The 15,693-nt window shown below is 40.8% G+C and overlaps 1 protein-coding gene across 11 annotated transcripts in view; it reads right to left on the bottom strand.

The window, feature by feature from the left end:
- USP40 (ubiquitin specific peptidase 40) overlaps window positions 1-15,693 on the bottom strand; it is a 46,476-nt gene that overhangs the window by 16,195 nt on the left and 14,588 nt on the right. For all 11 annotated transcript variants that reach the window (XM_077919080.1, XM_077919096.1, XM_028704161.2 and 8 more), the window contains 10 exons: window positions 14,885-14,966; window positions 14,106-14,277; window positions 13,736-13,820; window positions 11,886-11,956; window positions 10,556-10,875; window positions 7,384-7,510; window positions 6,173-6,230; window positions 4,708-4,761; window positions 2,189-2,277; window positions 275-361 (listed from right to left, as the gene is read on the bottom strand). In XM_077919080.1, coding sequence (XP_077775206.1) covers window positions 275-361; window positions 2,189-2,277; window positions 4,708-4,761; window positions 6,173-6,230; window positions 7,384-7,510; window positions 10,556-10,875; window positions 11,886-11,956; window positions 13,736-13,820; window positions 14,106-14,277; window positions 14,885-14,966 — 1,145 coding nt within the window. The remainder of the gene's footprint in view (window positions 1-274; window positions 362-2,188; window positions 2,278-4,707; window positions 4,762-6,172; window positions 6,231-7,383; window positions 7,511-10,555; window positions 10,876-11,885; window positions 11,957-13,735; window positions 13,821-14,105; window positions 14,278-14,884; window positions 14,967-15,693) is intronic.

Raw genomic sequence — 15,693 nt, 5'->3', positions numbered from 1 at the left:
ATGTCATTTGCTCATAGCCTCATTTTTTTATTTTTTTATTATTATTGTTTGATAATCTTTGATTAGACTGATCAAATTATGTAAACCTAAAGAGCCAATTCATTTTTGCATTTTAAGATTGGTTTCTCCAGAGGAACATTCAATTCTGAGCCACTGTCTACAACAGCACTACAGTGCTATAGTGGTAGTACTAGAGTACAAAGTGTCCAAGCCAGAATTTTGAAATATCTTTACAGCAATGTGTTTACACAGAATTTATAGCTCCTGTATTTACCTCTCTTACAGTTGTAGTCTCCTCCACCACTATCTCCATCTCTGGACTAGACTGAAGCTCATGGCCCACAATATAATACAGAAAAAGCTAGAAGAAAGATGATTAATCAGGTTTCTTGCTCCATATAGAGTTAAGCTTAGCATACTTCACATTTTAAGATTAAGGCATTTTATGGACACATAATCCAATACGGAATATGGCAGCCATGAAAATAAGTCATCAAATCAGTTTGTAATTTTTGTAAAGTTTGGCATTTAGTGACATATCAATGACCTAAAACAGTAACAAAACAGTCTTTCAATTAACAAAAGCTCCCCTGTTTAATCCTCTGGGGAAGAATGTTGCTTATCACAGGTGATGGGGGGAGGGAAAATATTTCTATGTCTGAAATATGAATATTTGAATGTAAGCATCCATAATGTGTTTTGAATTTAAAATGAAAGTATGTGGCTGAAAACAAGTGTAAGTGCACAATCCTATGTTCTTTGGGATGGCGTCCCAGGGGCTACAGAATTTAGTGGATCTCTCTCTCCACAGGTGGTGGAGGAGGAGATCCACCTCCAGACTGGATGATCTGCCCTTGTAAGCCCCCTCTCAGACAGTATTGGGGGGGTGGGGGGGAACCACCATCTGTATTTCCCTGCCATAAATGCTCCAATAGCACAGAGGGCACAATGGAGGCATTCCCAAGGGTTAGATCAAATCCACTAGATCCAAAGCTCTCACATACGCCAAACACACTGCTGGAAGAAAGTACATTTATTTTCACTCCCACTGGACCAAAAAGAAAATATGCCTTCCCCTTACCTTCCACCCTGCCAGCCTGAGCCCACCAAAGCTTAGTGTATGACTGCTCATCCACCACTGATCCTCCCTCTCCCCAACTCAATAGGATTGCTCTGTAAATTCCTTTTTTCAACTGTATTTTTAGTTTGGGAGGGGCATAAGTTAATGGCAGAGCACATATACAAAAGATTTAAGGTTCATTCTCTGGTATCTTCAGTTAAAGGCTCTAAAGCAGATGGTTAAGAGTTACTTTCCCCCTCCAGACACTATTGGGAACTGATGCTAGTCATTCAGGCTACTATTTTGAACCCTGACAGTATAAATTTCATTTAGTTCTATGTTCAATAACTAGGGAGCAATGGTTCAATACATTACTGTTACCCCTTATAAGATCACAGTTTTTCTGAACCCAGACAAACCAAAGGTTCTGTTGATTGCTAATACAGTGGTGCCTCGCAAGACGAAAAGAATCCGTTCCGCGAGTCTCTTCGTCTTGCGGTTTTTTCGTCTTGCGAAGCAAGCCCATTAGCGGCTTAGCGAATTAGCACTATTAGCGGCTTAGCGGATCAGCTGTTAAGCGGCTTAGCGGATCAGCTGTTAAGCGGCTTAGCTGATAAGCGGCTTAGCGGCTTGGGAAAAAGGGGGGGGAGGAAAAAACCCTGCAGGAACTCGCAAGACATTTCCGTCTTGCGAAGCATGCCCATAGGAAATTTGTTTTGCGAAGCACCTCCAAAACGGAAAACCCTTTCGTCTAGCGGGTTTTCCGTCTTGCGAGGCATTCGTCTTGCGGGGCACCACTGTAAAAGATTGACCCAGCACTGGGATTTAAGGAAACAATGTTATGTGGAATTTCAAAGCAAACTACTAATATTCAGTACACTAGCTGTGAACAATGAAGTGATATGCCTTAAACACACTGTAGGTGGAATCTAACACTACCATTCTGCTTGCATGACAGAAGCTTTGGATTAACCATTGGATTAAACTTCAGCAAGGCGTGGGCTGCACCCAAAGGTACACTTATCTCATTCTGCCACTAGCAGTGCCAACAACAAAATGGCAAGAATAAAAATAGTGACAAATGTTTCCAAAAGCCCTTGTAAAACCTTCTTATACAGTTTGTCTTACCTCAGTGGCTGTTGGAGCTTTCCCAGAGCACAGTCCTAGAAGGCTTCCCATTTTCAGCTCTGCTTCTTTAACGGTATAATCCTCAGGCACTTAAGTAGCCCAAAACAGGAACACAGAAGAATGCTTTGTTTTTTAAAGCAGTAATGTAAAAATTAATCAGGAAACTCCAAAATGCACTGCAACTCATACAAATTAGAAAGACTGGGTTTAGACTTCTGTTTCTGGCCACAAACGTGGAAGTAGTTCCCCTGAGGCTCTCCAAAGCCTGAGGGAGGGAGGGGGGTTAGAGGAGGCTTATCCGGTCCCCCTCCTAACCCCCCCCCCCCAGAATTTGGAGGATGTGAGCCCGTGGAAGCCTTCAGCAGCCAGCTTCTGCAGTCAATGGAGGTGGAAAACTTCACCGGAGGCAGGTGTGCAGGGCGCTGAGTTTAGCACGACCCTACCCAATGGACCAGGGACGTGGGTGGTGCTGTGGGTAAAAGCCTCAGCGCCTAGGGCTTGCCGATCGAAAGGTCAGCGGTTCGAATCCCCGCGGCGGGGTGCACTCCCGTTGCTCGGTCCCAGTGCCTGCCAACCTAGCAGTTCGAAAGCACCCCCGGGTGCAAGTAGATAAATAGGGACCGCTTACTAGCGGGAAGGTAAACGGCGTTTCCGTGTGCGGCTCTGGCTCGCCAGATGCAGCTTTGTCACGCTGGCCACATGACCCGGAAGTGTCTCCGGACAGCGCTGGCCCCCGGCGTCTTGAGTGAGATGGGCGCACAACCCTAGAGTCTGTCAAGACTGGCCCGTACGGGCAGGGGTACCTTTACCTTTTACCCAATGGACCAAACTGTAGTCTAAACCTCCCTTTAAATCCATCTCAGCCAAAAGAAGGGAACTCACCTTGAAACTTATCTATAGATCAGGAGGGGCCAACTCCCAAGAGACTGTGATCTATTCACAGAGTTAAAAACTGGCAGTCAAAGTTGTTGAGCTTTTTTTAAGGAAGGTCCATGGGGGAGGGGTTGGGTCAAAGTTATTGAGTTTTTTCAGGGAGGAGGTAAAATGTTGAGCTGTTTTGAGTCACAATTGTTCAGCTTCTTTGGGGGGAGCCAATGATCTACCAGTGACCTATTGCAGATGTCCAGTGATCTACCAGTAGATCATGATCTACCTGTTGGACATGCCTGCTATTGATGATACCTAATAACACCATGAAAGTTGGCACTGATACGCCCAGGAACCTCTGCTTCCCAGTCCTTTACTCGAAATAGTTTAACATTTTATCATTAATTATTTTTTCCTTTATTCTTTTCCATTAGCTGTTCATATTTCAGTTAGTGCTTGTACTGATATTTAACTATAAGGTATTTTGGATAAATCCAATATAATTACTCTTCACTTTGCCAACCTACATAGACGTTAGTTTAAAATAATTATTCTTTCAAAGAACTTCATCCCCTGGTAACATGCAAATGCAAAGTTCCAATTGTTTTATTGTTGTTGGCAAATCCTTTGATCCGTTTCTCCAGATTTAATTCATTTCCTCTTTCTGTGAAAGCAGTTCACAACAGTTCAAAGATTCCTTTTATGCTGATCCTTCAGCTAAAACATTCTGCAATTCTTGCTTCTCTCCCCCCCCCCCCCCAGCTTCTGTTCTCATGCTTAGCCTCCTGCCTTCAGTAAAAAACAACACTAATCCCCTCTTTCTTACCATGTGGGGGTGGGTAGTCTTTATTCCCTTGCAAATGTTAAAAGTTTAAAAATCAAAACACCCTTTCTCCTATTTACCCACAAGAATAAACTAATGTCTATGAAGCTTGGCAAAGTGAAGGGAAGTGCAGGGGGTTGGCCTATGATATAATATGTAATGCAACCATAAGGTGGAATCTACGAACATATAAACTGTTCTGAAAATGCTTTTTTACAGCATTTTAAAAAATACATTGAATTTTCCATAAGGCTCACCATCATCATCTAGTGTCACACTGTATATTGCACCCAAAACACACTTTAAACCATGGGTAGGCAAACTAAGGCCCAGGGGCCGGATCCGGTCCAATCGCCTTCTAAATCTGGCCCGCGGACAGTCCAGGAATCAGCATGTTTTTACGTGAGTAGAATGTGTCCTTTTATTTAACATGCATCTCTGGGTTGTTTGCGGGGCCTGCCTGGTGTTTTTACATGAGCAGAACGTGCCCTTTTATTTAAAATGCACCTCTGGGTTATTTGTGGGGCATAAGAATTCGTTCATTTCCCCCCCCCCCCCAAAAAAAAATATAATTTGGCCCCCCCAAAAGGTCTGAGGGACAGTGGACCAGCCCCCAGCTGAAAAAGTTTACTAACCCCTGCTTTAAACTTTTTATTTGCTGCTGTATAGCTGAATCAGATGTCTAATTAAAAAAAGCTGCAAATAACAAAGACAAAACAAATGATTGCCTGATCATAAACCCTACTTCTTCTGTTTAAAAAAACGATAGCACAACCACAAACATACAGCTGCATTAAGCTGTATCTGGAGGACTGATATGTGAGCTTACCTGGACAAAGAAGTTTTCCATTTCTGCTAATGGGCCTGAGACAGCTATTGTTAACTGCAGCATGAAAAAAGAGAATAAAGATGGAATCAATACAAATCTATGGAGTTTCATTTGCCTGAATTTTTCTTCACCTCATTAATAGAAAGGCAATTTAATTGAATGGCCAATTGCTCCTCCAGGTTGGAATGCAGAACAAAATGTTGTTGCTGTTGTTGTTTAGTCATATAGTCATGTCAGCCTCTTCGTGACCCCCTGGACCAGAGCACGCCAGGCACTCCTGTCTTCCACTGCCTCCCACAGTTTGGTCAAACTCATGCTGGTAGCTTCGAGAACACTGTCCAACCATCCTGTCCTCTGTTGTCCCCTTCTCCTTGTGCCCTCCATCTTTCCCAACACCAGGGTCTTAGTATCACAGAATTGTATAGTTTGAAAGGACCACAAGTGTTATCTAGTCCAACCACCTGCAATGCAGGAATCTTTTTGCCCAATGTGGGGCTCAAACCCACAACCTAGAGATTAAGAATCTCATGCTCTACTGACTGAGCTATCCCTTCCAAGCCAGAGTTTCTGCTCATTTATATGCGTTTCAAAATAGAGAAACAAATTTCAAACAATGAGATTAAACTAATTTGAAATTAGAAACATTTACAAAAATAGATACACATGATGTTCAAGGACATGTGTAAACATTTCCAGAAAATGAACTGTGTGGTTGGGGCAAATTGTCTTATTTTTAGAACGATTCTAATGTTCAGTCTTTGAAACACAGTAAGCTCACAACTTATGTGCATTTAACTCATGTGCATTCAGCTTTATGTTTGTGGCAAAAATATAAATGGAAAGGGGGGCAGGGTTCTGGGAAAGATGACTTTGGCAATCCCACCTGCCACTGAATCTAATGAGTTTTGTCTCCATGCGATTTTGGCTTTAGGTGTGATCCTCAGAATGTAACCCCTGTGTATGCTGTGGACTTACTGTAGTAAAAGTGTTTGATCCCTCTGCCTTAATCACACAGGTGCTCTCATGCCTGTATAATAATATGCAATTACCATTTCTTCTGTCCATACCAAACATCTTCCCTCGATAGCTTTTGTATGTACACAAATACATTTTGTTAGCAGTTTCTGTTAGAACTGATAGAAACCCACATGCCTATTGTTTTATCTACGATTTAAACAAAATAATAAATGGGTTGGATTAACATGTCCCATGCATATAATTCTGCTCCCAAGGTTGCTCCTGCTGGAGGAAATGCAGTTCAGGGTGAATGGAGGCTGTTTTCACCTACTCATCCTTCCTCCTGCAGCCGCCTATAGCCTCTTAAAAGCTGCCACAGAGGTAAGGAAGAAATGGAGGAAAATTCCTCCAGTAGCAGCTTTTGTTGGATCTGATACCACTTGATATCTTCAACACCAACTCTGAAATAACCAACTGAACAAAATTAAATTTTGCAAAACTATTTTACCTAGCTCCTTGTCCAACTGCATTTCTTCTATTGCTTTAATCCTGATGTCTGCCATCACCTAAAATAAAAACCATTAATTAAATGCAAATGTGATTCAGCAAAGGAATGCAGATTTCATAAATGTTTGTGTTTTAGTACTTAACCCCCTTAACAGCTGATGGCTGAAACATTTTTATTAGCAGCCAAAAATTTCATTTTACTGCATTTCTTTTACTCCTATAAAACCTTGTATATTTTCAGATGAATAAGCTGAACAGGAAAAACCTTATATAGAAAAGTCAATAAGGCATGTTGACTATGAATATAGACTTAAATGTATTATTGAGCCATAAAATGCAGCTATTTGCATTTTAAAAGAATCTCCCCAACTTGCAACAATTATGTTTCTCCATAACCTAATGAGCTATTACTAAAACATTTTTAACTTCCTTGACACAAAAAGTGTGTAATATGGAACTTGTTTATTTTAATTGCATTTCAGTCCTTTTTTGTAATGGACTACTTCCTACATCACATTTCCCAACTTGTGTTCTTAAGATGCATGCAGGTAAAGGGCAGGATGTCCAGTAACACATGTATTGGAATTATGCAAGGAGTCAGCTGCAAACACCAAACATATGTGCCCAAGTACAAACAGTAAAGACATAAATACTTCAGGTTGTATGCAACTAAGCAGCACAAAGTGCTAGCACAATGTGGTTTCCCCCTCCTTCCCTTGCGTGTGCCCCTGCGTCACCCCCTGAACTGCTCCAGAGGGTGGAGGAAACCCCACAACAGATTTAGGGGGTGCACAGGGAGGAGAGGGGGTGACTACTCTGCTTTGCAAGGAGAAATTTTTGTGCTGATGTATTATCTGCTTAACACTGTACTGAGTACAACCCATTTATTGAAGACAAGCAAAGCTATTTAAATGTATATCTACCATATGTGTTTAGCACTTTAAACATGTGTTTTTGTGGCCTAGTTTAAAAAGCAATGTGTGAATCAGTCCTCACATTCACAGCTGACACTAGGGGTGTTACAAATATATGCACATCTTCCTACTTTCCTATAAGCATCTAAAACACAAGCAGGCAAAAGTAACAAGATAAACAGCTTTCTGGACTTGGACAATTTAGAAAGCAAAACAAAGTAGATGAGCTGAATTGAATGGAAGGAAATGAATGAGATGAGATCTCTCAGAGCCGTGCAATCACAGTTGCTTTACTTACTGTTTCAATAGTTGCAGTAATTTTAACTTGTATCTCTTCAGCCTCCAATCTACAGAAATTTTTTACTTGTAACCAGCTGATATCATGCGTAAAAGCAGTCAAATTGCCGCCTGCCACATTCACCATGCTGCAAACAACACATGCTTAGAATGCATAATTGTGCACCACATGTAAGACAAAATGCAGGGAAATGAATTCTAAACAATGGTACTAATCTAAGCAACTAAATGACCCAGCAAGGTCGGGTCTCGTTCTTATGTAATAAACTAATATTGCAAATATCAGTCACAGCACAACCCCAATCCCCCATTGTCATCAAGGAGACACTGTGGTGCGCAGTACTAGACATGCAAGTGTCAGAAGTCACAACACCAGGTGGTAAATCTGATTTTAGTCAGTATCATGTGCCTACTAGATTTCTTGTTCTTTATCCTTCTCCTCTTTTGGTTATTTATTAATTACTCAAACACTGCAATGAATATGTATGGCACACTTCTAAGTTAAGTAATCTTAGTGCCTTAATGTCTGCTCCAAGCAGATTTCAACCAATAGTTTAGCCCAAAGAAAAAAGATAACCATATCAAGATGAATGCAGTTGCACATACATATACTTAGTGCAAATCTGTTCAAACCTTTCAACCCATGGGCTACAGATCCCTTAGAATTCTGGGTCCAAAGGGTTTGGGGGCTTCTGACTGCTTGAAAAGTATGGGGCAGAGCAATCATCTTTTGAAATCAGTGACACTTTCAAAAGCAGTTTTTGATATGGCATAGTGTCCTTGGGTGAACCTGCAGAAGCTTTGGAACCCATCCATGGTAGCTGTGGTTTAAATCTGCTGATGGCGATTTTTAGCCATATTGTTGCTGATTGAGCCAACTGCGTAATTAACAACAACACTAGTTTTGGATAATCTGATGGACTGCTATACCTCAGGATGCAATGCTGGCATTTTTATGGCCAGCTCAGACCACAGCTGATAAAACACTTCAACGTTGTCTATATGTTAATTTCCTATACTGGAACATCCACCCATATATTTCTTAAAGTATGCCCTATGAATCCTATTCCCACAGAAACCCTTCAGGTGCCTTAAAATTCCAGCCTGACTGCACATAATCCAGGACCTAGATCCAGTCAAAGCCTGCTGACATCATGTATATATAGGGTACACAGAATCTCTAACAAAGTAGACTGGAAATATGCATTCCCACATCAACAGAAATGAAACTATACAAAATGATACAAGAACTCTCTGTATTGGTGGGTTTAGGTAATAAATGTGGGAATGAAACTAATTTAGGTTCTCTCACAGAAGTGGATCTATGGAAAGGGACAGAAAAGAAGGCGGCAGTGTAATTTAGGCATCTTGAAAAAGAGCTCCAGCACAAAAGGATTAGAAGGAAATGTTGAAAAGGAAAGCAGATTCTGAAATACACATCCCAGTCACATTCATAATTATTTACCGTGATAAATCTTTTTCATATAAAACTTCTCAGCTGGTGTGACTTTTAGCAAATACTCTTAAATAGAGAACAAATCTCTTGCCTACATGTTCTTTGCCCTAAATCGTGTAAGAGAGGAGGGAAAGAAAAGGGGCTCCACTGAGCCGTACACCAGGCTGCAGCTACAGACTGATGAACCTTGCTCAATATATTTATGCTTCTGGTTGCAAAAACATTGTTACCAGCTGTGAGTCCTTGAGATAGTGGAAAGAGGTGGTGGTAGAAGAAGGACAACAGAATCCCACTTGAATTATATCAAAGATGTTTATAAAGTGGTAGCATGTGCAAAAAAAAAAGCATTACAAAATTCCTGTTCATGGTCCCCGGTAACCTGGAATAGGTGCATTGCAGCACTGTTCAGGGCAAATGGGGGGGAGGGGGAGGGGAGAAAAAACTGGGAGCGGGAGGAGAGAGGATTGAAATATTTCATTTCTCACTCTTCTGAAACAACCTGTCACTTTCAGCTTGAACCTGAAAGCCTTAGCAGGATGGAGCAAGACATTTCTAGAGAACAAGAAAGGAAAAAAGTGTCCTCTCCCACTGCTGAAGCCTCCTTGTGCAATGCAGGGTACAGTGCAAGGCACAGCCCCAACCCTAATAGCCTCTTCAGGGTTAAACGAGATTAAGGCTCCTGCACACCTTGTGGGCCACTTTGACAGGTGGGTGGAGTGCCTACCTGTCAATCACCTGGTGCCACCATGGCTTCAGGTGGCCAATCTTCAAAGGAAAGCATTGGGACAGCACTTTAAGTGCGCTCTAATTTTTTCCTTTCTTCCTTTGCAGTCTGGCTTAAACTCCAGTCAGGCTGCAAAGGAACATCCCAATCAAAATGGGGATTGCAGGTTTTACCAACAAATCCCTACAAACCTTGCTTCTGGCAGGGATTGGCTGCACTTGGGAATTCTGCTCAGGAGCTCCCAAGTGGAACCAATCCCAGTACGGCTTGCATTTGGTGCCAAATTTAAAACGCACCAATAACAAACCCAGTTTGCCAATTACAGATAGGTAGCCGTGTTGGTCTGCCATAGTCAAAACAAAAAAAAATTCCTTCCAGTAGCACCTTAAAGACCAACTAAGTTAGTTCTTGGTATGAGCTTTCGTGTGCATGCACACTTCTTCAGATACACTGGAACTATGTAACTGGAACTATGGAAGGCACCACATTGAGCCGCATGAAATGGAAGTCCATCAACTGTGTATCTGAAGAAGTGTGCATGCACACGAAAGCTCATACCAAGAACTAACTTAGTTGGTCTTTAAGGTGCTACTGGAAGGAATTTTTTTTGTCCAGTTTGCCAAGAAACTATAGGAAGTTTCTTTGCCGTCACATCAACACCTGTCCCACACTTAATGTTACATATTAGGTAAAATATAGGGCAGGTGGGTGTGGCTTAGGGAAAGCTGCCTCACAGGAAAATTAGGACCTCTGCTGAGTCTCACGTGGATCACAGTCAAGAGACACCTGTATGAGTGGGCACTGAGATGGCCATTTCCCATGCTTTCCTCACAGACTGCCCTCAATATTGCATGGGTCCTAGAGGGTTTTTTAAATCACCAAACACGTAACTGGCTTGTCATATAGCTTTCCACAACTGAATTACACTGAATTACACAATGAAACATAAAAGGAGAATAAATACTTAATCTCAATTCAATTCACAAGATTTACCTTTGGTCATGGCTGTCTAAAACTAGGATTGAGCTTCCATTCTTGAGCCCAATATTTCTGAGCGTCTGTTTCATATCTTCTTCAGGAATGACTTTCCAGTTTTCAGAGTCTTTCTCAGACCCTGAATGGTTCTTTAAGACAATCCCTTCGGGTGACATTAAAGCATCACAAATAGCTCTCAGGTTTGAACTACATGGAAATACATGCTGGGATTCCATAAATTGCTGTCCCACTCGTCCTTCATTATGTCCAGCTAAACGCAGAATGTTTATAAGAACAGGTTCATGGTCAATGCCAGTCAGTACTTCCACTCCATCAACCTATAGAAACAAAGTAGAATTATTTGAGCACAGATAACGAGCTGAGAGAACATTTAGTTAATGCTTCAAGTGCAGGTTTCTGTAAAACCACGATCTTCCTTGTATGCCGCAAGCAGTATACTATGAGCATTATCCTGAATTAATATTCAAAAATTTGTTAAGGTGTAATAAAATGTGAAGGCTTTAATCAGGGAGTTGGCAAGCCTCTTGTGTTGAAATATTTAATTGATTTCAAAGGCAGGTAATTTTACTGTATTCTTATTAAATCACTAAATGTTCATAGAACATACAAAGCAGCAAATCATTCAAGTCAGATCTTAGAATCATAAAACTGTAGAGTTGGAAAGGACTCCAAGAGTCATTTAGTCCAACCTCCTGCAAAGCAGGAATCTTAACTAAAGCATCCAAATAGATGTTAGTATCCATTCATATGCAACTATTCAGAAGGGGGTGAAATGCCTCTAGATAACTTGCAGGTATAAGCATAATACATTATCACACCACAAATGTTTAAAATGCATAGCATGAACACCCAAAAACAAAGTCCATTTTCAACCACAAATCAAAATAAAACACAGAATGCTCATAAAAATGCATTTAGCCACTAGTTGAGAAAAAGTGATAGTTATACAATAGTAAAATTGCGGGGGGGGGGGGGGGAGAACAGGATTGATAGGGAGATCCAGTTGTGTGTGCTTGCGCCCTTGTGTAGGAAACTATTGTGGCTATCATTTAATTTTTGAGCTTTGTGAAAATTGAAATAATATGCACACAGTTGGCACAGGTAAGCAAACTCCTAACAAGAAAAGCAAATGACACAAGAATGATAGCAGAACAACAAGATCCTGCCACAAGGAAATGAAACCAATGTTTCTTCTAGGCATAAACAGACTCTAGCCATTAATTAAGATATGGTATGCAATTCAACAAATAATAAGCTTTAAAGTGAAAATAAACCTTAAAAACAACAAAATGTGTTTGTCCCATTCACAAGGTAGACAGTTTTGTACCTCTTTTCCATTCCACACGAATATATTGGCTCCATCAGAAAGTCCAATGCCACTCAACGTAGAATCATCCCCTAACAAACAAAATAGTTTTTTAACTCCAAAAAGACACACTGAAAAGTAAAAAGGCCCTTTAAAATTATATAAGCCAATTATGTCTAAAGAATCTCCAACAACATTTGACTTCGTTTCACTGTAAAGTAGAACTTTATTAGCTAAATGCTTTCTCCTTCTGAAACGGAGGAAACCCTCAAACTATGCAGCCCAAAAGCCAATTTACAGCATCGAGTTAATTAATCTGTATTCTTTAGTTAGGCTTGTTCTGAGTTATTTATTGTGAAAGAATTTGGATCTTTTTGTCAGTCTAATACTTCTTCCACAGCTTCTGGATGCCCACAGAAATCACTGCAGATAGGAGGCCCAATCTGCCAGGCATAAGAAGTTTGAAGAAACAAAGTTGTGAGCATTTATCTACTTGTACCATATAGGTGCAAAGCTACATCACAAGGGTATCCTCACATTGTATCTTTGCACAAACTCGATTACTAGATGCAGCAGGGTGAATGTAGCCTTATGTAGATCATGTGGCTCCATGCAATGAAATGAGTGCATCTCCATTTGGGGGCTCTTTTTCTGTCACTCAGTTCTCCCAACCCCATTCTAAGCAAATTTTAGACTGCCAAGTGAGGGAATCGCATGACTGAATGCTCCTCCAGATCAATAATCGCACATAGAAAAATAGTCGGAGAGAGTAAGTTTAGCTCACCCTCCCTCCCATTATGATACGACGTTTGGAACACATAAGAATTTTAAAGAAAAACATCCAACCACGTGGTCAGGAACAGCTATTTATGTAAACCAGGCAACATGCCTATGCCTCAAGCCCAGGGGCCAGATGCAGCCTCTTGTGGAGCATGGTGCAACAGGGCAGGGTGGAAGGCAAGGAGGCAGACAGTAGGCTAAGCCAGAGCCAACCACTTCTGGTTTTGTCCCCCTCTTATACCCTGCTGAATTCTATGAAGGCAGCACTGAGACTAAGGAGGAGCCAGTGCCATCCTTTGGGCTGGTTGTAAGTAAGGAGGAAGCATAGCTGTCAACTTTTCCCTTTTCTTCCGAGGAATCCTATTCGGAATAAGGGAATTTCCCTTTAAGAAAGGGAAACGTTGACAGCTATGGGAGGAAGGCAAGTGGGGGCTGACTAAGGGCAGGCTGAGTTTGGATGGGTAGTGCCCCATTTGCCCTGATGGACCAGCTGCTATTGCCCTTCAGTTTTCTTTCCAGCCCTTGGGACTCTTCATAGGTCACCCCCTCTCTCCCCAGGGCAGGCCAAACCACTCATCAGCCCTGATGCTCCATGTCTTCCTCAAGCTGTTTTTCCGTAGCTGGAATGCATCCCTGTTCTGCAGATGGGGAACAGAGATTGTGCGTGTGTAGAAACCTTCTGACTTTTGGATGTTATCTACTATATCAAAGGTAAGTCGTGTCCATTGCACCACCCACTTTTGGCTTCTTGCACAAATACCCACTACTGCCACCTGGGCTGAAAAAGGTTCCTCACTATTGCTATGCCTCACTGACTCAATGCTGTGTCTCACTGACATGTTTAAAAGAGGAAGGTAATCGTGCATATTAGAAATGTGGCATACATAAAATTTTAATTCTACGGTAACTGATATTAGCGAAGATGTCTACCATAGCAATCAAGATGCTTTTTGATGCATACGTATCTTTGAAGAAAGGATTAACTGGTCACTCCAGCATAATCCAATAAATACGTATAATCTCCTTAAAAGTATTTGGAGTGGGGGGATTGTTTTTACAATTACATGTATGTAATTTTAAAGGTATCTTACCTTCAAGTGTTTGGTATATATGCAGTCCAGCTGGAAGAAGCTTTGCAAGGCTGAGAACTAGGTCTCCTTCCCAAAATTCCAACAACTATTCACAAAAAGTGAACATATTTCAGAAGTGCAGATATGGCTATGTAAATCATGTTGTTTATAAAGGATTCACACAAGTAGCTGTGGCTCTCCTGAAGGATGCCATAGCACTAAATAATTTATAATACATAAGGGTCATCTTATAGTAATCCACTCTACAAGTTACTAAAGTACCTATCAAAGTATGTAGGCAAACAATCTTGCTTGTCCTACAAGCCTATTATTATTACTAAAGAAACTTAAACTCGGTGAAAGTTTGGGGACATAGAATAACAGCAAGTACCTGAAATACCAATTGCTGAAGTTCTCCCAGTGTTTTTCTCTTGTCAATCGTCAGATCTAGAACACTTTCCTTCTGAGAAGCTACTGGGTGCAGAGCTCCATTGTAATATTTATAGTGAGAAAATATATGGAGATGTAAATCAATACTGTTGTTTGCCAAGTCATATTCTGCCCTTTAAAAAGTATTAACAGAAAAGTATGTTCAGTGGAAAATCTGAGCACAATTGAACAAAAATCTTAATTTTCTTACAAATCATACCTTCAGAAACTTCCCACAGTAAAGACAAGTTGTTTGATTTGTATCTTACTTCATAAAATATCATTCTAAAAGTCTTATTTATTTTTTACTAATTATGCATGTTGCACTGTGCAGGAATTTTATAAGAAATTTAATATTTTCAAAAAGTGTAATTGATTCTCTGATCAGAGAAGGCTCTCTGATGCAGTGAAGACTTCTGTGATTACAAGGGAGAAAGGTAATTTGGTTGATTCCCCATTCCTTCTGCACCCCTGCACAGATATCCAATTGCTCAAGAACATTGGGGGAGATTCTGGAACAACATGGAAAGTGGCAAATGATGTGGGGGGCTTGCAGAAGAAAGCTGTGGGTGGCTTGTTTTTGCAACTATCGCCTCCCTTTCCTTCCCGTTCTGTTCATAGAAGCCTGCATCAGAACAAAAAGCCTTCCAAGACTGCAAGATGATTGTATGATCTTTGCAATCCTGATCAGAAGCCCTGAACGAACTACACACCACACGTTTGCCATCAGAGCTGACTTACCTCTTCTTCTGCAGTTTGATATTAGCGGCATCCATTTCATTCAAGAGATGGATGGGGACCCGGTATCTTGGATTTCCTCGAGCTGTGTCAAAATAAACTGATTAATTGAATAACTGAAAACACATATTAAAAGGCTTAGGAAGTGCTGAAATTCAGATTTTCATGCATATCCTTTTTACATCACTAGGGTACTCTTCCTCTGGCTTACAGTTTATTAAACTACAAACTAAGAGAAAGTCACTCAAAAACTTCCATTCCTCAAAAAAGATGCTGAAGGATCATGGAAATCCCTAAAGCTAACTGCTCAGAACACAACAACTGTTTTGGTAAGACTACATTCCTATGAGAGCCTTGGTAGAAGATAAGGTTCCTGAAATTACGATCAATGTTGCCAAATTCTGTGTAGCCGCTATTAGGCGCACCAAACAAGAGCTTTCCAATGTCAATATGCAGGCGAAGGCAAATACTTAATTTTATTTATGCTGTCTAATTTCAAATTGCTGTTATGGCCTAATCTGTATTGAAATTGTCCTTTGTTTTTTCCTGGTGTTATGCTTCGCTGACTAGCTGTACGAGTTAACCTGGTCTGTGACCGTTTAATAAAATTTGATTTGACTACATTCCTCACAACACTTAATAACAAGTTTTGCTACTGAAGTCAGTGGAACATTCTGATCTACGTTATTTCAACATTTGTCTCTAAAATTTTGTCTTTTTAAGCCTTATACAAACTGTTACCTCATGACTGTTTAATAAAGAGGAAATAACCAAAAGCAATATTAAGACCCCAAGTACACACTATATATTTT

Source organism: Podarcis muralis, chromosome 1, assembly GCF_964188315.1.
Source record: "Podarcis muralis chromosome 1, rPodMur119.hap1.1, whole genome shotgun sequence".
Taxonomy (NCBI): Eukaryota; Metazoa; Chordata; class Lepidosauria; order Squamata; family Lacertidae; genus Podarcis; species Podarcis muralis.
The sequence above is the reverse complement of the archived record's forward strand: the minus strand, read 5'-3'. Positions and strand labels throughout refer to the sequence as shown.